The following is a 27839-nucleotide window of genomic DNA, read 5'->3' on the forward strand; positions in this document are numbered from 1 at the left end:
TTAATCATGCTTTGGCTTTGTTTATGTTTCGCTTTTACCTCTTCGGTCATCCTCTGTGTCATCATCAAGCATGAATGCATGCATGCATGGGACGGAAGAGTGCGATGCACGTGGGACTATCACCTTGACGTAGGGACCCTTTTTAACGGGATACGAATCTGTTACGATCGTTGGTAGCGGAACATAATCATCGGTCCGAGCACAAATTACGCCGTTATGGGGTCTTGAACGGCTTCCGGTTGTAACGAGGGACCGTCTTACGCTGGAAACGAAATGACGGGAATACCCCGGCCAGCTGTCGACGTGGGACGGAGGGCGGGAGGTGATTCCATAACGCGCAAAACTGGAACTCACCGTGTTGCCGCATGCCACCGGCCTCGTACGCCTATTTACCCGGTGTACGTACCTTTTAACATTTAATTAAAACATTTATATTAATTTTTTTATAATTATAAAAATAAAATATTTAATTTTTTTATCCTAACATCATCAACTTTATCGTCGGGAGATATGGCACATGCATAATTGACACAAAAATGATTGATAAAATGATAATTTTAACGATAGTGATAAATAATAACGTCGTGGCTTTCGTAATAGTGGTCGATCATAATGATACAATGGTCAATCTTATCAATATCAATCCAAACATCGACAATAAGAGGAAAGAGGAGGTAGAGCAATGAAGTATTTATGTTGGCATCACAAGAGGACGAGGAGGGAGGTGAGATATTTGCATCAGTGTCGTACTACTCTGCCTTCTCTTCCTCTTTTGACATCACTTTTCATCTGCATCAATGCTCAAATCTTTATACGGTTGCTTCGTCCAATAGCACGACGGATTTGAAGAAGGCGTAGTGGGCGGTGAGGAGGGAGAGGTTACGAGCAAACTCAGTAAAGATGCATGCCTACTTAGAGCTCTTGAGTTTTAGTCGGTGTGAGAACGATGTGTATGCCTCAACTACAGTAACATGGTTGTCAACCTTATTCTAGATTAACTCTACTTGTGATCGAAGGGGATTCGATCGAACGATAAGGATTGATTGCAACACAAAATAGAGGTCCGAAGAGTGTATATTTAATGGTGAGAGAGACAACAAACCCTCATCCTCCTTCTCGCTTGCTGTATCCATTGCCTCTATATTTCTATACTCTCCCCCACCACGTGAGGTAAGATAAGAGAGAAGGAGTAAGAGGATTTGTTATTTCTCTCGCTACTAAATTTATATTTTTCATACCTTCATTTTATGCAGCAATCAATCCTCGTCATCTGATCAGATCCCCTCCGGTCATAGATGAACCTAATTTGAAAGAAGGTCGAAAGATTGCTGTGGTCGAGGTGTATGTATCATTTGCATGCTGGCTAAAACTCAAGAGCTCAAAGCAGGCATGTCTCTTCATCGAGCTCGCTTACAATCTCTCTCTCCTTTTTGTCATCCTTCATCCCTTCCTTAAATCAGTTGCACTATTGAACGAAGCGTCTATCACCTGTCTCCTTTTTTTCCTCCAACACCGATGCAGATACAATGTAGTGTAAGAGGAGGTAAAGCAGTGCTACATTGACTCAAATGTCTTATCGCTTTACCTCTTCTTCCTCTTTGTTGTCGATGCTTGGATCAATATCGATAAGGCCAACCACCACATTGTTGTCGTCAATTATCACCACAGCAACCACACATAACACCTATCACCATCATTAAGATTATTATTTTTTTAATCATTTTTGTATCATTCATGCAGATGTTGTTAGTATCGATAAAATCGATTAGAATAAAATAAATGAGGTTAAATATTTTACTTTCATAATTATAAAGATTTTAATATATATTTTTTAAGTTTACATCCAACTAACTACGTGGCTTAATATCCCGAGATGAAAAGAGGGTGTGGACCAAATGCTGGGCCGGGCTGCGTCTCAGCACGAGCCGGGTAGATGACTCGGGTACCGGGAGAAGCGTGAGATGGTGGTTGTTGTCGGTGACGGGGGTTCCTTTAGGGAGGACCGAGGGAAGCACCGTAAAGGTAACTCCCACGTGAAAAGAAGTTTCCAGACACCTTCCCCCCTATTACAGCAATCTTTTCTGTGTACATTTGTGTCACTCAGAACGCTGAAAATTCCAAAAGAAAATATCAATGGATACATTAAGGTCCTGACTCCAAATCCAATAAGCTTATCGATCTAAAATTCGAATCCATGCCTGATATCTCGTGTTAGATACTACAGATGAATCGGATTGGGTTGGATCCATTTAACTTCTGAATCCGATTCCAAATTCCATGAGAATTTACGATAGGATATTTGCATGATATAGTTGGTTAGTGTTGACAAAATCTCTTCGTCGAAGATGAAAGAACATAAATCAAGAAAATAATTGCACGTCGCTAAAGACTGAAGTAATTATATCATATATATATTGGATTCGAGTCAATCTCGAAACTAAAACATTCGAGTTGAATTGATGATCTATGAGATCTATAAATTTCAATGAACATAGGTTTGCCTGCGTCGGCTAGAAAGCTAAAGGCATCATTTGATTTCAGAATAAAGATTCAAACTGGAATATTGGAGAGAAATGTCGAGCTACAGAAGCTATCACACGAGAAGTCCAACGAGGCGTTGGAAGTACATGAACGCCATAACCTAATGGATCCAGTTCACAGTGGTCCGTATAGTTCACATGCCCACATGTAGCTGTGGAAATGAGGTTGGGTCTCGTCACTGAGCCTAGTCCTTCTCCATCACCTATGCTCTTGACCTACTGTTTGGCCATTGGAGGACGTCCCACCAATTTTGTCAAGACAAACGGACCCACATGAGAGAGAGAGAGAGAGAGAGAGAGAGAGAGAAAGTACAGGTATGGCCTTAATATGAATGATGGTAAGTTTTGGCGCTGAGACAGAGCCAGACCAGGAGGTTCGAAGTCATGGGAACAGGCAGGCTAACCTTTGACTTCCTTTCAGCAACCATATATTTCAGCTCAGGCTCTCGTTTCTGTGTTGTTCTCTCTCCTTAGAGCCAGTGTCTTGCTCTGAGGGTGGTGAGCACCACCTGCTGCAAATCGCAACCTCTCATACTGATATATCTATATATCTCGAAGAGAAGTTTGGGAAGATGTCCTTGGCTTAAGCATCCGGGTGGAGATGGGGAGAACTCCATGCTGTGACAAGGCCAACGTGAAGAAGGGTCCTTGGTCACCTGAGGAAGACACCAAGCTGAAGGAGTTCATAGAGAAGTATGGTACTGGTGGGAATTGGATTGCTCTTCCTCACAAAGCTGGTAAGACTGTGTCTAATATATGTATAGAGAGAGAGATAGAGAGAGAGAGTAGTTTTGTTCTGAGGATGGTGATGACCCTGGTTGTTTGTTGTTCTGACAGGCCTGAGGAGATGTGGGAAGAGTTGCAGGCTCAGATGGCTCAACTATTTGAGACCCAACATAAAACATGGGGAGTTCTCAGAAGAAGAAGATAGAGTCATATGCAGCATCTTCGCCGCCATCGGAAGCAGGTGAGATGTGTCCTCCTCTAAGGTCTCAAATGTCTCACTTTTCTTCTCTTCCTAGTGTTGCATGCCATCAGTCGCATTTGATCTCCTCTTCAAGAAAATGCGAACGCTTTCTGCAAGTCGACGAGATATACATGATTCTTCTCGATGGCAAAACCGACTCCCTCCTTCCCCTTCACGAGTGCAGGTGGTCCATCATGGCTTCCCAGCTTCCGGGCAGGACAGACAATGACATCAAGAACTACTGGAACACCAAGCTCAAGAAGAAACTCCTAGGAATCACTCCTTTCCAAAGGAAACCACATCGACGGAACAATCATCATCATCATCATCAAAACCAGCATTTCTCCCCATCACCATCCTCATCATCACAAGGTGCAGGCTCTGAAAGCTTTCCTATAACCTCCCAGGTCATGCCCCGCTCAACCCCTGTGATCTCTAGTGATTTCTTTCAAGTTCCATACCATCAGTATCAGATGAAGAGCAGCAGTAACATGAACACCGTCAGCATCATAAAAGATCTGAACTATGGCTATGGCGGTGGAGAAGAGCAGATGGGCATCCACAAAGAGAGCAAATTGTTCCTCCTCGGAGGAGGGTGTCAGGTGGAGACTGGACTGGAGTATAGCCTTGAGGAGATCAAGCAACTTCTGATCTCCAACTCTGTGTGCAACAACAACAATCACAATCTCTATCTGGATCACCCTATAGCCAATGGAAAAATGGAGAATTCAAAGCTCCAACATGCACCTGATTTCCGACTGTGAAACCCAAAAAGATCACATCTTTGTTTTGAGGCTGTCTCAGCATTAATCATAGTATTACGAATGCCTCCTTATTCTCACGCTAGATTTTTGTTCATCTCATTTCATACCCAGACAATTGAACTTTCTAACACAAAAGAGTTTGAGGATCACATGAACGCGAGCTGGAATCGACATGTTTGTTAGTTTCCGTATTTTAGATCTTGACAGTGTCGAACTAAGATCAGATTCTTGTTGGGCTTTGTATTATATTCAGTGAGTCAGAAGTTGCATGTTATCTATTTATATAATATCGTAATTGATGCTCGTAACACATAAAGACGGATGTCATCGACTCGATCTTAACATCACTGTTCTTGGATAGGTCAGATCGACATATTGTGGTCAATAGTGGCTTCCAAAGCAAAAGAAGAAACTAGACATGGCGAGAGACCCTAAACGATAATACATCATTCTTCTATTTTGCCTGTTGAGAACATAAATTGGCAGTAGTGTTCTTCCATCTAACTGTTGAGATTTGACCAATTGATTAGGACTAATATACTTGAGGCTAAATTCTAATACATTGTTGTAAATCAAACCCATATATATGTCACCGTAGTCTTTTTTGGGACAATTCATTAATCATCTCTCGACCTTTATCTCACATAATCTTCATATAGCCTAACACCGACCGATATGTCAAATACTTGGGACACATGACTGACCTCTCCTTCTATCATTTTTGCTCTCCATGAAATGATTCTTAATATGATAAACTTAGTCTTCAATATATGATGTATAGAAATGTCAATCAAGTTGAGCAGCATGTTTAGGCAAAAATCTTAACAGCAGTTTATCAAACAGCTTAGTTTGTGTCGACAAAGGTTGAATAATATAAATGCTTGGATAGTTTCAATGCCAAGTACAACTGTGACATTAGATGGGTAGACTAAAGGAGACAAGGATACTTGAGAATAGTCTCTGTTTAGCTTGGCATGAAGAATTTGAGTTGTCTTTCTTTTCTGAGTCAATAATGAACCCTTGCCACTTACATGGTCATGGACTGGGTAAGGACTAAAAAGAGTAGGAAGAGACCTGTGACCCAAAATTGATGAAGGAAACAGCAGAAGAGATCCAATTCCAGTCACACTCTTCGATGGACAATTACCTGTGCTGTTAAGGTTCATGTTTGAGATACATTTGTCTTGCTCGATGTCATTTCAGTAACATTTAGCTTTGAGCTGATACTAAAGCTGCAGATGTTTCTTCTTGCTAGATTTGTCAGATCTGCTGCTAGCAGTGCATCACCATCCTAATGAATCTAACAGTTAACAAGCTCTGTTGACTTTTAATGCAGCACTTTTTTGTTTTTGTTTTAGAGACAAATTCAATGTAGCATTTAATGGGGTAAGTGAAGGTAGATCTGTTACCACACAACTCTTGTCCACATCATGCTAGCCAATTCACTCTGGGGGTAAGTGAAGGAAATGCCTTCAAGCCAAGCAATGGAGGCTTTACCTGAAAGGAAAAGTAATCTAAAGCATTTTTTAGGTGAGATGTGGGCCATTTCACATTGATTTGCTCATAATGATTCATTGTATTCAGTCCACTATTTAATCTTTCCATCAAATGGTCAATCAAAGGACTGTTCATCACCACTTTGACTATTCTTTCCCATGTTCTCTCATGATTTCCACTCCAAAAAAAATGCTTGGTCATTGCAAGTTGGTGACCATATCAATTCTTTAATTTCTCTTTTCGCTCTCCCGATCCATACATAGATATTGTATTCATGAAATCCAACCCTTAATTCTCCTTCCAAGCTTAATGAATCAATCGAACCTACTACAGAGGCGGCATCACCATCACTGCTATAGACTGTTCCCACCACCGGCAGTCCGTTTGGTTGACCACTGAGAGTTGACCGATACGGTAAGGCAGCGTCCGACATGTGGATTTTGCAGATGGGGCGTGTGGAGCAGTCATCGGCTAATATCCGTCGTCCGAATCTTATCTGATCGCACCCCAACAGGGCGCATCAAACGAACCACATCGCATCATCCCCTCCATGTTTGTGTTGGTGGCAGAGGGATCGGTTCCGTGCGCATGGCATTACTGACGTGAGCGTTCGCCAGCAAAGGATCTTGTGGGAGTAGATGCGATCCAACAAAAATCTGACCCCTCGTGCGCAACAGCAACGCCTTTCCTCTTCATTCTATTTGTAGATCGAAGTAACAAGTGGCAGTTATCGACATCGATCCGAGCGTGAATCCGAAGCTCCCACCGTCCACCCCCAACAACCGAATCCATGTCTAATCCAACAAGGCACGCGTTGTTGCTCTCAAATCTCAGTGCCATCCCGTAGCATCTCAGGGTAGCCCGAGGAGGAGGACGAGAGATGGGCGTCCCCTGTGACGACGCGGTGGTCATCCAGGCGCCGGACGCTGCCGGCGGCCCGAGCGTGATCAGCGTCAGCTGCCCCGACAAGACCGGCCTTGGCTGCGACTTCTGTCGCGTCATCCTCTTCTTCGGGCTAAGCATCCTGCGCGGAGGTAAGCCTCCGACCGGGCCCCTATTGCCGTCTTGATGCTAAAAATTGGATCTTTGGGTGACCTATGTGCGCGGGCTTGGCGGTGGCTGCTGTGGTTTCTGCAGATGTGAGCACGGATGGGAAGTGGTGCTACGTCGTGTTTTGGGTGGAAGAGAGGGGCGGACGACCGACGCCGTGGGGGCTGCTGAAGAAGCGGCTGCTGGCGGCGTGCCCTGCCGTGTCGGTGGCCTCCGGGCTGCACAATTTCTACTACGGCCCGCAGGAATTGATGCTGGCTGAGCGGCCACCGCAAGTCTTCCTCCTCAAGTTCTCTTGCTATGATCGGATGGGTCTCTTGCATGGTAGCAACTCCATTTCATATCTCCTTTTAGTGTTGTAATGGCTTTGTTGCTTAATTAGCTATTCAGTTCTTGTCGTCTATGAGATTTTTGCTAGTTTGACGTTCTTTTGAGAAGACAAGTTGGAATTTGGCTCTGTTAGTGATCACGTACATTCTCTTCTCCCACTTAGATTCCACATGATTTCTCTCTCTCTCTCTCTTTCTTCTTTGATCTTTCACTGAACAAGCAAAGGAAGTTCATAATTTGTCTGCAACTCTTACATCCATTATTTGCTCCTCATTCTCAGGTGTGCGTATACTGTGTTTCAGGATTATATCCATCAGTTGAAGACTTGATTATTGATCATGTTCTTGGAAGCCTTTAGCTTCTCACTAACAGTACTTGTGGCCTTTGGCAGATGTGACACAGGTTCTCTGTGATCTGGAACTCATAATAAGGAGGGTGAAAGTTTCGACCACTCCAGATGGAAGGGTTATGGACCTCTTTTTTATCAGTGACACAAGGTTGGATAATGCATCTACTTGGTACCTTTCAGCGATTCTCTTTCTAATTTGCATAAATTATGCTTCTCTGATCCCCATAGATGTACCACACTCTTAAATCATAGCAAGTGAAGTTCAATCATCAAAGTTTCCTGCTGACCAGTCATGTTAATATTATTCTTGCTAATAGATGAAATTGACTGTGCTGAAGATTGGCCCGCCGTGGTTCCGATTTCATTAGATGTTCTTCGAAGTTAGTTCTTAGAAAGGATATCCAGTAAAAGCAACATATTTCATTAACACTATCTGAAGGAATTCCCTTCTGCTAACCTGTTTGCATGTGTTGGTTCTATATGAAGATAGTGTTTGCTTATGATATGTAAACTATGTTGTTTCGATGTGGCCTTTTTTCGCCGCCACTGATGATATGCTCTCTGATCTTTTCTGGGGGTTAGCTTGAATTTTCATCGATCTGATGGAAAATTAATAGAAAAATTAAGAAGCAAGACCTGAATTTCTAACATATGAAATGTTCCATATAAATGAATTAAAGCCAGACCTTATATTTATATTAGATGTTGGCTCACAACTTATGAACTTAAGCAGGTACCTCGGTTAATATTATCTTTAAAACTCGAAATATTCTTGGATTTAGAGCCCTTTGCCAGACTTCTAAATAGCTTAGCCCATGATCAATCCGTTGTTCTGCTGTTCTAAACATTTATTTTGCTTCAGGGAACTCCTGCATACAAAAGGAAGAAAAGAAGAGACATGCGAACAATTGCGAGCTGTTTTAGGGGATTCCATGACAAATTGTGAGATCGAACCAGCCAATGCCCAGATTGTTGAGTACCTACAAGCTTCGCCATTTCTACCTCCTGCAATCACAGAAGAATTGTTCAATTTGGAGCTTCCTGACGAATCTCCAGTTGGATCTCCTTCCTCACCTAGTAACATCTCTGTGAAAATGGACAACTCCCTCAGCCCCAGTCACACACTTATTCAGATCCTCGGTTGTGACCACAAAGGCCTCCTCTATGACATAATGAGGACTTTAAAGGATTATAACATCCAGGTAATAAAATTAAACAAGCAAGCCAAAAGATAAAAGGAAGAATGTTTTTGCTCGTTGATTTCAGTTATGGTTTTTCTTTTCCCAAAAAGAAGATGATGCTCTTCTATGCATTATGCATTTTCTTTGAATGATGTAATTTACGTAGCTCATTCTATGTACATTATCAGATGCTTCCTAGTTATGAGAAGGCTCTAATAGTGGCCTTTATCACAGCATAATTGTCTAAATTGTTGATTTTCCCCGTAACTTGTTACATTTTAAACTTGTCATATGTTATGTGCACTTTAATTCTTTGTTTCACAGTAAGATATATCTGCATCCATGATTTGTTTCCTGGCATCACATAAAAGGTTCTCTGATCTCTGAACATGTAGAAGTTGAATGTTTTGAATGTTCTCACATGATACTTGCTAGGTATCCTACGGCCGAGTCTATGCAAGCCGCAATGGAAGCTGTGAGATCGACTTGTTTGTGATGCAAATGGATGGGAAGAAGATTCTTGATCCAAACAAGCAGAGAGCCGTGTGTTCATGCTTGAGAATGGAACTATTCCATCCCCTCCGAGTTGCTGTAATGAAACGTGGCCCTGATATGGAGCTTCTCGTCGCCAATCCCGTTGAGCTATCTGGCAAAGGCCGCCCTCTTGTGTTCTACGACATCACTCTCGCTCTCAAAATTCTTCAAATACGCATCTTTTTGGTAAGTGTTTTTTTCTCATCATCTGTGCATAGCCATGGCCACACATAGTCACAGTCATTTTCTCATCAAGCATGGAACCTCCACTAGGAGGGATGGCCATCAACAATTAGGTTATACTTCAATGTTGTTGCAAAATTTTGCTTCTTATAAAACCTTACGAATCTCTGGCATCTTTCTGAATTCAACTTGCACTAAGCTCGTACCTATAAAGTTAACTTTCACTGCTAACTAAATTATGCTCTTTGGAATTCTCAGGCTGAGATTGGGAGGCATGTCATCGGCGATAGGGAGTGGGAAGTCTATAGATTTCTCCTTTCTGATGATTTCGAGTCATGTGCATCGCAGGATAAGATTGTAGAGGGGGTCACCAAGATGTTGATGGGCTGGGAGTAATTGGCTCACCGAACTCAGTTGCTCAGGTTCTTGCATGTTTGAAATCATGGCACGATCAAGAATCTCTATACTAAGCTTCTTTTGTACAGTGCTTAGTGTATGTTTGTCCGCTGACTAGAAGATGTGAAATCAAAATAGTAAGCTAAATTGTGTCTCTCAAAAAATTTTCCCTTTTCACTTGTGTATAAGATTTTACACAAATTATATATCTACTTTGTTCCTTCGACTGATATTATTGTGCCTTCAAAGGATCGAGTTATCAAGGATGAAATGTTCATCGGCTTCTCTACGCATAGAAAGAAAAAGATATTCGATACCGACTTCTCTATGTTTCGACATGCATCCTCTTGTGTTACAAATACTTCTTTGTGCTGCAGTTGTATTCAAGTTTATGCTGATAAATGCATTCTCATAATCTTGAAGATTAAACTCGAGACATTTCTTCTGCTTTGCTTGCTTTCAGGATTTTGGTCTGTTAATTGTGTTACTCAACCTATGCAATCATATCTGTGAACCTACTAAATACTGTTTGATGAAAATAATAAAGGATAAGAACAATTATTGAAAAAACTTTATTGAAGATAAGAAGTTTTAGCTTGAATACATTAACATGTCCCTCTCATATTTATACAGATTAGGAGAGAGGATTTTCCTCAACAGAATAGAGGATTTCCTCGTATAGTTGGCCGCAAGATGGTGCTCTTGCCAAGGATACCAATCTTGGATCGATGCAAAGAATGATTTACGAGCCAGAGTCTTCGTGAGTAGGGCAAGAGCAGATCACTGCTGCTGTTGCTGCTATTGCTATTATTGCGATTGCGACGGCGACGACTGTAGTAGAGGAGAAAGCTGCAATTATAGAAAAAGCTATAACAATGTTGTAGTAGAAGAATAAGCTACAGTAGAGGAGGAAGTTGCGGCACAGGAGAAAGTTGCAACACAGGAAGAAGTTGCAGCAGAGGAAGAAGTTGCAACGATGTTGCAGCGATACTATAGCAGAAGAGGAAGCTACAACAGAGGAGAAAACTGCAATAGAGGTACAACAGAGGAGGAAGCTACAACAATGCTACAATAGAGAAGAAGGCTACAGCAAAGGAGGAAAGGTTCTTTTGCCGCCGGAGGTAGAGAAGCAACAGTTGAGTCAACAACGAGAAGAGAGAGAAGAGAGCTTGCTCTAGGCAAGTGGCTCTGATACCATGTTGAAAATAATAGAGGATAAGAACAATTATTGAGAAAGCTTTATTGAAGATAAGAAGCTTTAGCTTGAATACATTAACATGTCCGCTCTAGGCAAGTGGCTCTGATACCATGATGAAAATAATAGAGGATAAGAATAATTATTGAAAAGTTTTATTGAAGATAAAAAGCTTTAGCTTGAATACATTAACATGTCCCTCTCCTATTTATACAGATTAGGAGAGAGGATTTTCCTCAATATAATAAAGGATTTGTCTCAACAGACTAGAGAGATTTCCTCGTATAGTTGGAAAAATCTTACTCAAATACTTGTTGATCATTTCCCATCAATCATCTGATGACGAAGCAACACACTGGCTAGTATATTTTATTTTGATTATTGCATTTAAGAGGATACATAGCTGTTTCTCCTTACAATTTAATCTAACCGTGACCCAAAATTAGTAGTCCATCAGATTAATTAAACCAAACGGGTCGGATCCATGTCCGAACGAAAGCTACGAATACTCCGAGTTTGCAGCACGAATCTAAAAGCTCAGTCGCGTAAATTAAGCATTTCAGCATAAATGCCAGCTAATTTTTTATCCAACCAAGCAGCTCTATCGCCACTCTGATTTCTCACGTGACTAAGTCACGTCCGGGTGTCTCACACGGGGACCCGCAACGTTCTTAGAATGGAAATTCGCCACGCACTCAGCGAGTCTGTCTTGAGTGTCGACGAAAGTGACGACATGCTACCCGCTCTCTCTTGCATTTATTCAATTTCTGATTACTATTTCACCTGCATTTTAATAGGTGGAAAGCATGGGACCGCTATGGGACCCTTGGCATCTTGAATAATAAGACAGGTACAAGCGAGGATGGAAGTACTTTTTGTTCTTAGCACCTGGTTCCTCCGGGAGAGGGAGAGAGCTTGCACTCCCAAACCCTTCGTTTCCGCTTTTCTTAGCTTTCCGTTGTCGCTCCTATCTCCTGCTTCGCTCGCGTTTTCGAATTATTCCTCGAATTCTTCTGTCGTCTCGATCCGTGCGGCCTCAAATCCTCTTCTAGTGTTCCGACCTCTCTCGCCCGTCTTTGCTCTCCTCCACGGCGAGCAGGAGCACAGAAAGTGAGATCGGTGGCGCAGCGAGCGGCCAGTCCGCGGCAGACTTGCGAGAGAAGAAGGGAAATCGCTTTCTTCGTGTTGCTATCATGTAGAAGTTTGATAATTGAGTGGGAATTGAAGGGATTCGCGAGGAGTTTGATCCGCGAATCCCTTGAGAATCTCCATTAGCGTTTGCTTCGTTATCGTGCTCCAAGTGGCTCCGCCCGACCTACTGAGTAAGAAGAATCCAATTAACATCTGGAGTGGTATATCTGCTATAAAACCTGGTTCTCTCATTTACCAAGAAGCCAAGAAACACATTGCTGAGATGCTAGATACTGGAGATCAAAGAGCTAGCTTGCCAACAACAGCCCATGTCTCAGAATCTTTGGGTAGTCTGCTTTCTACTCCAGAGTACAATGCATTATCTCCAAACGTGAGTCATGGAAGTGACAAGGAGCTTGTGTTGCCATACGAAGAGACAGGATCACTCCCTATGCAACAGTTCAATCAAGATGATGCAACCAGTTCCTTAAGCTTGTCGAAACAAAGCTTGGCAATCAAACTGATGTACCGATGCTTCACTTGAAAGCTGAGATCATTGAAAACCAGGTGCAGCAGGGATTGTGTATTGGATCAGAACTTAACCATGAAGGTAACTTTATCTATGTAACTAAACACCTTTTAGATGATTTCCTATGATTTCCTATGCTTTCTCCTGGAATGAACTCTGTCAAATCTTTTTTAGCAAGTGTACAAAATGTGGATGCAGTCAGAATAAGCAAGCCTCCAGTGTGATGTGTCTTTGGAGCCAAAGAGCAATGACAAAGATTTAGTAAGCGATATGTCACTTATTTCTTTCTGTATGAGAAGTTTCTTCTTCCTCAGATATGATGGTTATGGCTATTCTTTCGACTAGGTTTCATTGGAGGTGGAATCACACACTGCAACTTATTCTGGATCACCAGGATCCCTTAGAGAAATCTTGGAGACTCATGAAAGCACTATTGGTAAGCCAGAGGGATTAAGATCATGTTTATGTTGACAAGTTTATCTCAGGTGAATTCACCAGTTGTAAATTCAGAGCTTCGGAGCATTTTATGACTGACACATTCCGATGCACATCTCTTGTTTATCCTATTCACATGAATCAACTGATATTTTTCTCATTTGCAGCTGTGATCCCAACACTGGATACAGGAGCTCAAGCTACATTCAACTATGTTAAAGCCGTGATCGAAGCCTCAGGGTTGAGCACTATTTTCAGAGAGATGCCATTTGGGAGATGAATTGCTTGCCCGATCCTTGTTTGATGAAGGAGAAATTTCAAGTTCTCCACAGATAGATGATCCAAAGCTTCTCTTTGATTGCTGCATCACTGAAGCCTCTGAACAGATCTTCAAATGCCCCCCTTGGGTGTCTTTGAACACATCCAATGTTCAGCAGGCTCCGGTAGCACAATGCTTAATTCGAGAAGTCAGTAGGGGAATCGAAAGGCAAATTCCCATGCACTTGCCAAACTCATTAGATCAGATAGTAACAAAGGACATGGGGAGTGGAAGCTGGTTGGACCTTCAGTTCGAAATTGAGAACATCGTCGACAAGATACGGGACACTCTCCTCGATGATTCAGTGGACGAAACTATATTCGACATGTCGCTTGATCTCTGAGCTGGATGGTGATGCTCCTTGTCTTGCTCATGGTTTGATATATATGTTCATTTCTATGGATACTTGTAGAAGTCCATTTCTATGGACATGAAAAGGAAGAATGCACATGCCTTCTACCTAATTGTTAATGCTCTGCTGAGAATTGGTGGAAATAATAGAGAATTTTGTGTGTTTCTCTTACATTTTACGCCCAAATAGTGTGATTGTTTCTACTCGAGGCCCACACTACCCTGCCATGTGGCCCATGAAAGATCCACATAAAAGCCCGACTCCTATAATCGCAGCCCAAGGCCTATAAATGAACTGGACCTCCACCGTAGGCCCTAGAATGGCCCGATTCACGACCCACATAGGCCCAAAAAAGAGCCAACATATCTAATTTTGTTAATATTTTTTTAAATTTTGAATAAGTTTAAATGAATTTGGTTAATTTAGGGATATGTTAAGTGTGTCATAAGTTGTCGTCACGCGGAAAGAATATTTCTAACTTTGTTTCCTATATTGATTATGAAGAACCCAAAAAAATATATAAAATAAAGAAAAAGAAGGAAATAAGGATCTAGTTATAATAAATGAAGGCTATTAAATGCCAAAAATAAAGATTATTTGACAAGACAAACTATTAAATAAAAAAATAATGATTATTTGACAAGATGAATTTAAAAACTTACTTTCTCCAAATTAGGAAAAGAATAATTTCTTTTCTTAATATTCAAATTATTTAATGTTCTTCTTTGTTAATATTTTTGCCTTTTTTCTTTTTACACGGCCTATAAAAAGGGGTTTGAAGGAAGATCAGAGAATTGAATACATATCTTTTTTTATATATTAATGTCAAAAGTTTCATAAGTTAAGGATAAAAAGAAGAAAGCAAGCCAAGCGAATCTCGTAATTTCTTATTCTGGGTATAGTCTCAAATATCTTCTTTTATATTATTATTATTATTATTTGGTTGTCTTGTCTCTCCTTTATTTTCAAATAAAATTCAGGACTCCTTTACTGATGGTTGGATGGTTTGGAGCTTTTTTTTTGTTCTTAGAGAAAGGGATTGGATTAGTTTAATCAATTTAATATATAATTATATATCCTAACACTTCAAAGCAAAGGAAAACAGCCTATTTCTTTGTAATTTATATTAATTCAGTCAGATAGGAGACTATCTGATCCTTTGACATTCAGGTAATTTGTAGCAGAATTAAGGATTCACATCTTCAAAAATAATATCCATCTTAATATTTCTTTTTTGAAAATTAGGAACTGCTCTATATTGAGCTCAATTACGATTGTCTCAATTATAATTTTTATTTTCTGTGCCTCTGTTGGGTTTAGCACCAAATAGAAAATTGGAAGTGACAAGGAGCTTGTGTTGCCATACGAAGAGACAGGATCTCTCCCCATGCAGCAGTTCCATCGAGAAGACGCAACCAGTTTCTTAGGCTTGATGACACAAAGCTTGGAACTCTCACCTCACTCCTCTGGCGATCAAACTGGTGTTCTGATGCTTGACTCCAAAGCTGAGATCACTGAAAACCACATGCAGGAGGGATTATATATTGGATCAGAACTTAACCTTGAAGGTATCTTTATATATGTTACCAAATGCCTTTTAGATGATTCCCTATGCTTTCTCCTGGCATGAACTGTGCCAAATCTTTCTCAGCGAGTGCACAAAATGTGGGCACGGCCGGAATAAGCATGCTACTGCCTAACCAGTCCGATGTGCCTTTGGGGCCAAAGAGCAATGGCGAAGATGCAGTAAGCCATATGTCACTTATTTCTTTCTGTATGAGAAGTTTCTTCTTCCTCAGATATGGTTATGCCTATTCTTTCGACTAGGTTTCGTTGGAGGTGGAATCACACACTGCGACTCATTCTGGATCACCAGGATCCCTTAGAGAAATCATGGAGACTCCTGAAAGCACTACTGGTAAGCCAGAGCGATTAAGATCATGTTTATGTTGACAAGTTTATCTCAGGAGAATTCACCGGTTGTAAATTCAGAGCTTCGGAGCATTTTATGACTGACACATTCCGATGCACATCTCTTGTTTATCCTATTCACATGAATCAACTGATATTTTTCTCACTTGCAGCTGTGATCCCAACACTGGATACAGGAGCTCAAGCTCGGTTCAACTATGTTAAAGCCGTGATCGAAGCCTCAGGGTTGAGCACTATCGACTTTTCAGGGAGATGCCATTTGGGAGATCAATTGCTGGCCCGATCCTTGTTTGACGAAGTAGAAATTTCAAGTTCTCCACAGATAGACGATCCAAAGCTTCTCTTTGATTGCATCAATGAAGCCCTGGAAGAGATCTTCAAATGTCCTCCTTGGGTGTGTTTGAACACATCCAATGCTCAGCAGGCTCCGGTAGCACAAAGCTTAATTCGAGAAGTCAGTAGCAGAATCGAAAGGCAAATTTCCGCGCAATTGCCAAACTCATTAGGTCAGATGGTGACAATGGACTTGGAGACCGGAAGCCGGTTGGACCTCCAGCCCGAAACTAAAAACATCGTCGACGAGATATGGGAAACTCTTCTGGATGATTTAGTGGACGAAACTATATTCGACTTGTGGCTCGATCACTCAGCTGGATGGTGATCCTCATTGTTTGATAGATGTCGAACAAATCCAGCAACGAGCTTGTAAAACTATGATACCCGTAGAGGTCGACTTCTCTTGACATGAAAACAAAGAATGCTACTTGAGATGTATATATAATAAGCTGAAACTTGACGAGGATAGTAATTATAATAAGACTCGGCTGACGTCAGATGACACCTCACGCCTCGATCGATGCCACAGCTCCTGGTCAACGCAGATCGAAACGCCGATCGAGGCGCATTAATGCTTGCTCAGGCTTGGTTCTTTACGCCACGCCAGCACCAGTGTCAGACGCTATCAGCTTGCCCCCTACAAGCGAGCACATCATGAAACAATAAGCTTCCCTATAAATACCCTCGCATTCTAAACGAAAAAGGAGGAGAGATACAAAAACACTTCTTCATCTGAAATTCCCTTCACATCAGCTAACTCGATCGTCGGAGGGGTCGAGCCGAGCACCCCGACCCGATCTTTGTGCAAGTGCGCCAGACGACGGCTTCCCGCTGGGCACACGGGCTAGGAACCGCCTCCCGGAGGAAACAACGACCTCGTCCCGATCAGACCACCTCGGTAGACTCGAAGGCCGCCTCGGGAAGATCCCCCGTCATCCGGACTCGAACCGAGCCGTGTCGGCCCCAAGGCCACAGCTCAAGGTTGTTTACTATAACATTTTGGCGCTAGAAGGAGGGCTCCAGAATGTCGGACAATCACCCGAGCGGCTCAGATGAGCCCACGGCTGAGAGGTCACACCCGATTGACGCCTCCGGGGAACATCCCCCGCCCGGAGATCATCGCGACGAACACCCCGCCATGACCTCAGAACGATATTAGCGAATATTCAACGACTTAGGCTTGTCGCCGACCGACGACGCCCCAGCCGACTCGATGCCCGTGTCATCCGAGGCCTTTCAGGACCTCGCTCGTCAAGTCCGAGCTATGATGGGTATGGTGCAAACCATTATCCCGCTCGTTTCTCATCCGGCACACCCACCTGCGATCGAACCACCACGGCAACGCAAGGCGCCTGTTCGAGCCCATATGACACTTCCAGAGCCCCCCACTTCACCTCGGGTCCGACCAGCCCCACTCGGGGATCCACTGATGGCAAACCCGAGTGGCCGCTCGGAACCCGAGGCACTCTCTTCGGACTCCCTGCGGGCCCAGTTGTGCTTCGTCAGCCAGCAACTCGACGAGGTGCAGAAAGAGGTTCGCAGGTCTAAAGGAGAGCATGGGGAGGACGCACACCAAAGATCTCCCTTCATGCTCGAGATACGGGATCAAATAGTCCCCTTGGACTTCCAACTCCCCTCTCTGGATGCTTACGATGGCTCCACCAACCCAACGGACCATGTAGCTACTTTTCGTGCCCAAATGGAGCTACATGGGACCTCTGATGCTCTAATGTGTAGAGAGTTTCCCACCACTTTGAGAGGGTCGGCCCTCGCATGGTACGACGACTTGAAGACCGAAACGATTGCGTCCTTCGACCAGCTCGTCAAAGACTTCAAGCTCCACTTCGTGGCCTATGTACTGCTGAAGCCTTCCACGATATTGCTCCTCGGACTCAAACAAAGGGAGGACGAGCCCCTCTCACATTTTGTGGATCGCTTTGCCACGCAAATCCGGGGTTTGCCGGACGCTCACCCCTCTCTGTTAGTGCAGGCGTTTATGATAGGCCTGCGACCTTCCAGATTCCTTTAGTCCCTCGCGGAGTGACCTCCCACCGCAGTGCTAGAGATGCTCCAACGGGCTAACTAGTACATTGCAGCGGAGGCTTGGGCGGCCGTGAGGAGAAGGGACGACTCCCGACCGCGGGAGAGGTCAAGCACCCACGGTGGCTACTCGAGGTAGTCCTTATGAAAAGAAATCTAAGCCCTGCCTCAATCTCTTCCGAGCGATGGTTCAGTATCTGCTTGACCCCCTCTCGGCTCGCGGTTAGCCTCACCTTAAGCCCTTCTGAATTTACGCGGCTCGGCCATAAATTGCCAATTCCACCTCAGCGCGGCCTGCCTGCCTGAGCCGTGTCCCTCGACCGTAGACTGCCAAGTCCACCTCAGCATGGTCTGCCCGCTTGAGCCTTATCCCTCGGCTTGAGCTGGGTCCCTCAGCCGCATGGTGCCCGAGACTACTCCTGCGCGGCCTACCCGCCTGCGTCGTGTTCCTCGACTGCATGGTGCCCGAGACCACGCTTGCACGCCCTGCTCGCCTGCGTCGTGCTCCTTGGCCGCATGTTGCCCGAGACCACACCTGCGCGGCCAACCCGCCTGTGTCGTGCTCCTCGGCTCCATGCCCCCCGAGACACACCTGTGCGGCCAGCCTGCCTATGTCGTACCCCTCGGTTCCATGCCCCCTGAGACACACATGCGCGGCCAGCCCGCCTGTGTCGTGCTCCTCGACTCCATGCCCCCCGAGACACACTTGCGCGGCCAGCCCGCCTGCATCGTGCTCCTCGGCTCCATGCTTCCCGAGACACACCTGCACGACCAGCTCGCCTGCGTCGTGCTCCTCGGCTCCATGCTTCCCGGGACACACCTACGCGGCTAGCCCGCCTGCGTCATGCTCCTCGGCTCCATGCTTCCCGAGACACACTTGCACGGCCAGCCCACTTGCGTCGTGCCCCTCGACTCCGTGCTCCCCGAGACACACCTGCGCGGCTAGCTCGCCTGCGTCGTGCTCCTCGGCTCCATTCTCCCCGAGACCGTGCCTGCGCGGCCAGCTCACTTGAAAGCTGAAGCCATGCCTCGGACTACCATTACAACGACCGACGCATAGCTTCTTTCCGGGGGGGAATATGATGAGGATAGTAATTATGATAAGACTTGGCTGACGTCAGATGACGCCTCACGCCTCGATCAAAGCCACAACTCCTGGTCAACGCAGATCGGAATGCCGACCGAGGCACATTAACGCCTGCTTAGGCTCGGTTCTTCACGCCATGCCAGCACCAGTGTCAGACACTACTAGCCTGCCCCCTGCAAGCGGGCACATCAGGAAACAATAAGCTTCCCTATAAATACACTCGCATTCTAAACAAAAAAGGAGGAGAGACACAAAAAGATTTCTTTATCTGAAATCCCCTTCGCATCAGCTAACTCTATCGTCGGAGGGGTCGGGCCGAGCACCCCGACCCGACTTTTGTGCAGGTGCGCCAGACGACGACTTCCCGCTTGGCACACGGGTGAGGAACCGCCTCCCGGAGGAAACGACGATCCCGTCTCGATCAGACCACCTCATTAGACCACCTCGGCAGACTCGAAGACCGCCTCGGGAAGATCCACTGTCATCCGGACCCGAACTGAGCCGCATCGGCCCCAGGCCATGGCTCAAGGTTGTTTACCACAACAAAACTGGTGTTGCCATTTGAGGTTATCTTGTGAAGTGTATATTGTTATGTGACATTTAACTTCTGCACTTCAATTAAAATGCTTAAACTTGTATAACCTAATGCTTTTTGGATCCAAATGATCATAGGAATAAGTTTGTGTAGCCATCCAACCAGCCAGTATTCAACTCCCTCCATTTACCCAAAGAAATGAACTGTGAATGGTATCTAAATATGCAATCGATTTACCCAAAGAATCAAGATTGAGTCACAGATTGATCATGTTTTATTTTTTTTATTTGCCATCTTCTTGGACTAATTTTATGTAATTATTTTATTTAGTATAAAAGAATACATATATATTATATTAGGTTAAACTGGTCTGATTAAATGTGTTGGTTCAATTGGAAATTGGGTCTTTTTTCCGTAGGAAATATCTCCAGAAATTGTCAACCAAATAGGAAGGGACAATATATATGTTCTGCAGAAGCCATGCACGACACAAATAGACAACATGTAGCAGTAACATATGGCCCTCGTTTTCAGGAGTAACGCAGCGCTTCAGTTCTACTCGGCCTCCTGGTCTCCGTACTCGTCGTCGTCCTCGTCGACCACCGCGTCCTGGTACTGCTGGTACTCGGACACGAGGTCGTTCATGTTGCTCTCGGCCTCGGTGAACTCCATCTCGTCCATGCCCTCGCCGGTGTACCAGTGGAGGAAGGCCTTGCGGCGGAACATGACGGTGAACTGCTCGGAGACGCGCCTGAACATCTCCTGGATGGAGGTGGAGTTGCCCATGAAGGTGGCGGACATGGCGAGGCCGGTGGGGGGGATGTCGCAGACGCTGGACTTGACGTTGTTGGGGATCCACTCCACGAAGTAGGAGGAGTTCTTGTTCTGGACCGAGATCATCTGCTCATCCACCTCCTTGGTGCTCATCTTGCCGCGGAACATGGCGGACGCGGTGAGGTAGCGGCCGTGGCGTGGGTCGGCGGCGCACATCATGTTCTTGGCGTCCCACATCTGCTGGGTGAGCTCGGGGATGCTGAGGGCGCGGTACTGCTGCGACCCGCGGGAGGTCAGCGGGGTGAAGCCTACCATGAAGAAGTGGAGGCGGGGGAAGGGGATGAGGTTGACGGCCAGCTTTCGGAGGTCGGAATTGAGCTGCCCCGGGAAGCGCAGGCAGCACGTCACGCCACTCATGGTGGTGGAGATGAGGTGGTTCAGATCCCCAACTGTATTTATCATATAGAACTCATAAGAGAGATGAATTGATCTGCCCCATCCAATCAATATCCTCCGTTAGATCCAAAACTTAATCTAATCATGCGTGTTAAGTATTTTAGGAATACTACTTAAGGAAACACAAAAAATAATATATTTTTTTTATAAAATATATTTTATATATCTATCTCTAAATTTTAACGAAGAACAACATGTGAATAAATACTTTGATAGATTGTTTGCTTCTCTATTGGATTTGAGATTAGAGTAGCAAAAATATGTGAGAAACTCATTGAAATTTATATGATAAAATGCGCAAAAAAAAAATTGTTTTAATAGAAGTTAGTTCGAGGGATAAGAAGTATTAAATTATATTAATCTTATATTTAATATGTTCTTTGATTGATTGTTTGTCTATGGGATTTCTATTTTGGTTTTCAGATTATCGATTCCCCAACAGTATTTAGGTTTAAGTTAACGTGTCATTCACATATGATGAGAAGGAGGAGGAAGAAGGCAGAGAAGAACAGCACTCACAGCTGGGGTTGGTGAGCTTGAGGGTCCTGAAGCAGATGTCGTAGAGCGCCTCGTTGTCCAGCACCATGCACTCGTCGGCGTTCTCCACCAGCTGGTGCACCGACAGCGTCGCGTTGTACGGCTCCACGACCGTGTCCGACACCTTGGGCGAAGGGAACACCGAGAACGTCATCATCATCCGATCCGGGTACTCCTCCCTGATCTTGGAGATCAGCAGCGTCCCCATGCCCGACCCCGTCCCCCCGCCCAGCGAGTGGCAGATCTGAAACCCTGTTCGCCACCACGCGCGAGTGCAAGCAGCAGATTAGCTAGTCTCACGCGGAACAAACGAAAGAGACGATCGAGCTAGCATTGCGCGCAGACCTTGGAGGAGGTCGCAGTTCTCAGCCTCTTTGCGGACCACGTCGAGGACGGCGTCGATGAGCTCAGCGCCCTCGGTATAGTGGCCCTTGGCCCAGTTGTTGCCGGCACCGTTCTGACCGAAGACGAAGTTGTCGGGGCGGAACAGCTTGCCGTAGGGGCCGGTGCGCACCGCGTCCATGGTCCCCGGCTCCAGGTCCATGAGCACCGCCCGCGGCACGTACCGGCCACCGCTGGCCTCGTTGTAGTAGACGTCAACGCGCTCCAGCTGGAGCCGGGAGTCACCGACGTAGTCGCCCTTGGCGTCGATGCCGTGCTCGTCCGACACCACCTCCCAGAACTTGGCCCCGATCTGGTTGCCGCATTGGCCGGCCTGGATGTGCAGGATCTCCCTCATGGCTGATCTTAATACAACAACGTAGGATCGAGCTACTCAGAACTCGACCTCGTTGTCTGTGGTGCCTCCAAGCTTGCACGACCGACAAGAGCGAGACTGATCTATATATACGTCTAATATATGAGAAGAGATTAATACTGGAGAAGAGAAAAGAGAGGGAAACGGAAGGCAGGGAGAAAACTACGGGCAGAGAGAGACGAGGAAAGCTTGCAAGAATCCTTGAAATAGCTATGGGCTTATATATTAAAGACATAGAGAGAGAGAGAGAGAGAGAGTTATTGGAGGTAAAGAATGAACGAGTTAATTAAGAGGTTGGATTGATGGATGATTTATGGGAAATAAAAAGGACAAAGAAAATAAAGTATAAGGCACTGATTGGCATGAGGACATGTTCAATGATGTGGGCTAGCTAACAATGCTGATGGTGCAGGTGAGTTGGAAAAGGAAGGAGACAAGGAAGCCTACATGGGTTGTCGGATCCTCTCATTGCCAAGTCGGTCACCATTCTATTACTGGATTCCCATCTCATATCATTGAGATTTATGTGACAACAACTGCACCGATCTACCATGGCTGCATAATGATTCTTGCTAGTTTAAGCAACCATCTTGATCATGAACCATATGCTACCTAAAATAATTTACATTTTACATAAGCAACTTCATACATGCTATGCAATTAGTATGCTCTCAATCTTCAAACTTGTTAGATGTTTATGAACTCCAAATATATGATAAATAAAATATGCAAAGCTTATATAGACTAATATGAATGCCATCATGATGCCTCCAACAACTAGCCATGTGAATGAAGAAGAAACAGGAAGGGTGAGTGTGTCGAGTTTGAAATAATATTATCTTAAGGCAATACAATAAAGAAATCTGGTGATCATTATTTTCTACTTTTTGGGAACAAATTTCTTGCCAAGTTGGTAAATAATATGCTTGATTCTCCACCACATCCCCAATCCTTTCTTAATCGATTCTTTTTGAAGTGTTCGATCGGATCAATTTGGAATCTATGGTTGGAAATGATGTCTGGATATGAATTTTCAGGATAAGGAAAAGAAAAGGAAAAGTAAAAGAAGGAAGGTCATTTTGACTTTATCCTTCAATGATTTGAGAAGTATAAGGATTAATATTTATCCCACAATTAATGATTTTCTTTTTTTCTTTTTCTTTCATTTTCTTATTATTTTAAAAGACTCTTACGAAAAGAAGAACAAAAGGGTAATTCAACTGATCACAAAGAAATAAGATATCATGGCATACAATGATATATATATATATATTATGAATGAAAAATTATAATTCTATTTACACATTGTAATTGAAACTTATACTTGTATTCTAATTGTGAAGATCGCAAAACTCCTTTTTAAGTGATAATCTCATCAAAGTAGATGGTGTTATAAGAGGACATGTTCTATTAACAGAGGTATGACAATGCCTCCAATTTGAAGTTTTAGTAATCAAAGATGATTTCTTTGAGAAATTTTTTTTATTAATGTATATAAATTTTTTTTCTCAAAAAGATCTTTTTTAATTATTAATATATATATATATATATATATTGTTTATTTTGGATATTTGAAAATATGTAAGCCCTGGAAAAAGCCAAAATGGGTATGTAGTGTTATCATCGAAGAAGACAATGAATGAGATATAATATATGGTTACTCGATTGCCACAAATACACTTGTGGACCAAAATGTTTTAGGCAAGAAATTGTCATTAAGAGTACATAAATATGACAATTATTGCACCATTCTTTCATTGTCCGACGAGTGGAACGTTGTCTTTTATACGAACCTGCATGTTTCATGTGTTTTTTTGTCTCATCCTAATTTCTACATGCTTTTTAGTGGCGTCATTGCTGGTGGTGACAATGAAATGATCCTGGGCGTGAAGAATCAGTTCCAAGCATACTCCAAGTTTTAAAACGTGAGGAAATTTCTCTGCCCAGCATTCATGAACGGATGATAACACTTGAAGATACAAATTTCTCTGCCACGGATTCATGACCAACGGATGATGACACCTCGAAGATACAGACAGCTTCCCATTTGCAACAAGGAAAACAAGGAAGTAATTCATGAGAATAATGAATTCATTCATTTGCCTTGACGAAAGTTCGATAGAATTCGTATACTTTTATTTTATTTGTTGTTCAGTAGTTCCTTGGTTCCTGATAGCATATAAGATTTTTTTAATTATATAAGAAAATTTTTTTACTTCGTAAAATTCTCGAAATCCTCACTTCTAATATGTATAAATAGGAGAGGGGTATGTTAATGCATTCAAGCTTCTTTAATAATTCTTTTTGTCTTCTATCTTTTCCAACATGGTATCAAAGTAGGTGAGACGAGCAAGGCTCCACGGTCATCGAAGTCTGCCATTCACCATATCCCTTGCCTCTACAGAGTAGAGAACGGGGGAACTCTTTCCCGTCGGACTCACTTCCTCGTCGGACTCCCCTCTTCATCCATTGTACGGTCGTCCGCTGTATGGCCATTCGTTGTACGGTGCGTGACGCATTCGTTGCTACCCCAGTCGTTGCTGTGACCACACCCGACATCGCCATCCTGTTTTGGTGTGGCCGGTTGCTCGCCCTCGGTAGTGGATCCCTCTCCAACCCCTACCCGCTCCTTCCCTCTTCTCCTCTCTACGACCTTCTTCTTCATCGGCACTGCCTGCATCGACCCCAGGCTCGAGTTGTCCATCGTCGTAGCATCGTCTTCATCGGGTTGTGATCTGCATCAATCGCAGCTCGTTGCCTCTATGTCAACTATTGATCCTCAGCTCCTGTTAAGAGCTAATCGTTGTAGATTTATCTAACAAATCATTGCAGATTTCTCCACCAAATCGCTACAGATTCCTCCTGCTGCAGCTTCCTCCTCTACTGCAGCATCGTTGCAACTTCCTCCTCTACTATAGCATCATTGCAGGTTCCTCCTTTGTTGTAGCTTCCGCTACAGTTTCCTCCTCTGCTACAACTACCTCCTCTACTGCACCTATGCTGTAGCTTTCTTCTCTACTGTAGCATCGCTGCAACTTCTTCCTCTACTGCAGCTTTCTTCTCTACTACGACTTCCTCCTCTGTTGTAGCATTGTTGTAGCTTTCTCTTTTGCTACAACAGCCGCCGTCATCACAACCGTAGCAACACAGCAACCGCAGCAGCAGCAACGATCTGCTCTTGCCCTACTCACGAAGTTTCTCGCTAGTAAACTGTTTGCTATGCATCGATCCAAGATTGGTATCCTTTAATAGGAGCACCATCTTGTGGGGGTATGATAAGATTTTCCTAACTATACAAGGAAATCTTTTTACTCTGTTGAGGGAAATCCTTTATTCTGTTGAGGGAAATCTTCCCTTGTAATATGTATAAATAGGAGAGGGATATGTTAATGCATTCAAGCTTCTTCAATAATTCTTTTTGTCTTCTATCTTTTCCAACACAACCTCCAATCCAAGGAAGGATTTCATGAGCTAAAAAATGATGGACATCTTCCCATTTGCTGGAGTTTTATTTGGGTAGGCTAGAATCTCCAACTGCGGTGCCCATCCACGAACCACCATCCTCGTTCCTTCCACCTCATGTTCCAACTCCAGCGGCAGCTTCTTCCATAGGGGGTTCCCATTATCCTTCGCGGAGAAGATGTCTGTCCTGTCGGCATCTTTGAGCACCTAGATGACGCGCTGCCCGCTGTGCAACAGTCCGCTCGCCAGCTCCTTCACCTGCTTGTCGGACATCGTCGTTATCATCCCAAATGAGACGTAAACGATCGACCCCGACGCTTGCTTGTCTAGCTAGTCCAAGCACTCGTATGGCTGTCGAAGGTTGCCTCCGTTGAGGAGGAGTGCCATCGGACTTAGGGGCCCGATAGTGAAAAGCTTCCTGTCATGGTGCTCGGGTTCCTGAGCGAAAAGGTCGATGAACTCGCCTTCGATCGGTCGGCATGTTTTGACTAGGGTGCCAGCGCCCGTGGTGGCCTCGGCGACACCGGTCCATTTTTGCGAGCGTATGTCTCTTGGGATAAAAAATTATTGGTAAACCTGATCATGGCCTCACATGGTAAACCGAGATCGTTGATTAGATGATGGTGGCATCCCGGTGCCTATGTCGAGGTAGAAGCATCCGCCTACAAGAAAGGAGGTGGCTGTCGTTCTTGTCCGAAGGCATTAATTGCAGGCAATGGTGCTTCCTCACTAGGGCATTCAAGGTCCATAGTAGGCGGGTATTTTTATGACATTCGGGTTCTCCTTCTAGTATGAAATATTATTACTTGGATATCATTGATCAGAGGGTCAGCACGATCCAGTTCAATCCCGAAAGTGCCGACCCACCCTAGAAGCCCAAACAGATATCTAGGGTGCAATTCAGGGATGACACTAGGGTAGCAAGTTGTTGGGAAATCATGGGGGGCGACATCATATGTGCAGCGGAAGAACAAGAAAACAAAAATCCCCGATTCCCAAAAAGATGTTCGTCGTCGTGCGAAGATTGGTGCGCAAAAAATCCGCAAAACACAAAATTGCGTATAGAGATTGTGTTACCTAGGGAGATCGTATATCCCTGTTTCCTTGCAGATCCTTAGGAGAGGGTAAAGGAGGTCAAGCGTCCTCCTCTCTAGCGGTGATCCACACAGCAGGGTTGCGACGACGCTCCTCAAAACTCCAGGCCTACTCTGAGGTGGAGAGGGAGAGGAGAATAGGAAGGGCAAGCAAAGACTCTAGCCTGTGAGGCTGTGAATCCCTCCTATTTATAGAGATCCCGTGTCAAACCCTAATGGGTCCTTCCCTAGTGGGTATTGGATCTGCATCTAATAAGATAAGGGCTCCGTCGGATATCTCACATCCGAACCTCTACTCATCGCAATGCCTACCATATGTGTGTGACCCTCTAGGCCCAATATCGAGCTGGCCGTGAGTCATACCTGTCAGAACTCCCTCTAACTCAGTGAATTATTATCTCTGTAATAATTCACTCGACTCATCGACTACGGACGTACTAGGCCACTACGCCGTAGTCCCCAGACGATACAGGGGAATCCAATCCATTGGACCTGTCTGTCTTCAGTTAACATGTACCTATAGTCCCTTATCCATCTAATATCCCAGAGACCGTATATCGAGCATGGTGCTGTCAGACCCATACGGTTTCTACTCAAGTCTCGCTCTAATCGGATTCTCCCGGAGAACTCTTTCTCTCTCAACCCGAATGACCCTGGCCAGGGATTTGTCTGAGCAAGAACACATGAGATATTCCTCTCATGACGCCGAGAGTGGATGATCCTCTGTCGACACTCAATAGCCCTCGTAAGGTCGACTACCACTCCCAATGACCAGCTGTACTAGATCTGGGACAGCCAAACTTATAAGTCTGGTATCAAAGAGTGGAGCACTCATACAGGACATCCTTGGTGTCTCAAGTCTAAGGACCAGATACACCACTAGGACTACGGAATCGCTGTCTGACAATAAGGCATCATCAACCATCCAGCATTCCGTAAGCGGATCAATCAGTGAACTCATTCTCCAATGAGCGCCTGTACTGTATCCCTAGTGTCCCTACACGAGCAGCTATGAGACCAGCTGCATCCATCATATGGACGGGTATACAGCACACCAGTCTATCCGGTTATCACGAT

The 27839-nt window shown here is 44.3% G+C and overlaps 3 protein-coding genes and 1 long non-coding RNA gene across 4 annotated transcripts; 3 read left to right on the top strand and 1 right to left on the bottom strand.

Annotated features, from left to right (window-relative positions):
* Positions 1-2930: 2930 nt before the first annotated feature.
* On the top strand, positions 2931-4515 carry LOC103984617 (transcription factor RAX2-like). The gene is made up of 3 exons (XM_009402150.3): positions 2931-3277; positions 3378-3507; positions 3692-4515. The coding sequence occupies exons 1-3, from the start codon at positions 3142-3144 to the stop codon at positions 4269-4271; spliced, it is 846 nt and encodes a 281-aa protein (XP_009400425.2). The 5' UTR covers positions 2931-3141; the 3' UTR covers positions 4272-4515.
* A 1841-nt stretch (positions 4516-6356) lies between these two features.
* LOC135660332 (ACT domain-containing protein ACR10-like) lies at positions 6357-10021 on the top strand. Its single transcript, XM_065176361.1, has 6 exons — positions 6357-6802; positions 6906-7142; positions 7540-7645; positions 8360-8699; positions 9114-9398; positions 9654-10021. The coding sequence occupies exons 1-6, from the start codon at positions 6649-6651 to the stop codon at positions 9789-9791; spliced, it is 1260 nt and encodes a 419-aa protein (XP_065032433.1). The 5' UTR covers positions 6357-6648; the 3' UTR covers positions 9792-10021.
* A 1858-nt stretch (positions 10022-11879) lies between these two features.
* On the top strand, positions 11880-13923 carry LOC135660333 (uncharacterized). Its single transcript, XR_010506556.1, has 4 exons — positions 11880-12727; positions 12821-12907; positions 12992-13082; positions 13249-13923. It is a non-coding gene; the product is annotated as an uncharacterized LOC135660333 (long non-coding RNA).
* A 6193-nt stretch (positions 13924-20116) lies between these two features.
* LOC103984614 (tubulin beta-7 chain-like) lies at positions 20117-22394 on the bottom strand. The gene is made up of 3 exons (XM_009402147.3): positions 21795-22394; positions 21432-21701; positions 20117-20905 (listed from the first exon to the last, which is right to left on the bottom strand). The coding sequence occupies exons 1-3, from the start codon at positions 22186-22188 to the stop codon at positions 20238-20240; spliced, it is 1332 nt and encodes a 443-aa protein (XP_009400422.1). The 5' UTR covers positions 22189-22394; the 3' UTR covers positions 20117-20237.
* Positions 22395-27839: the final 5445 nt, after the last annotated feature.

This window comes from Musa acuminata, unplaced genomic scaffold (genome assembly GCF_036884655.1).
Source record: "Musa acuminata AAA Group cultivar baxijiao unplaced genomic scaffold, Cavendish_Baxijiao_AAA HiC_scaffold_481, whole genome shotgun sequence".
Classification (NCBI taxonomy): Eukaryota; Viridiplantae; Streptophyta; class Magnoliopsida; order Zingiberales; family Musaceae; genus Musa; species Musa acuminata.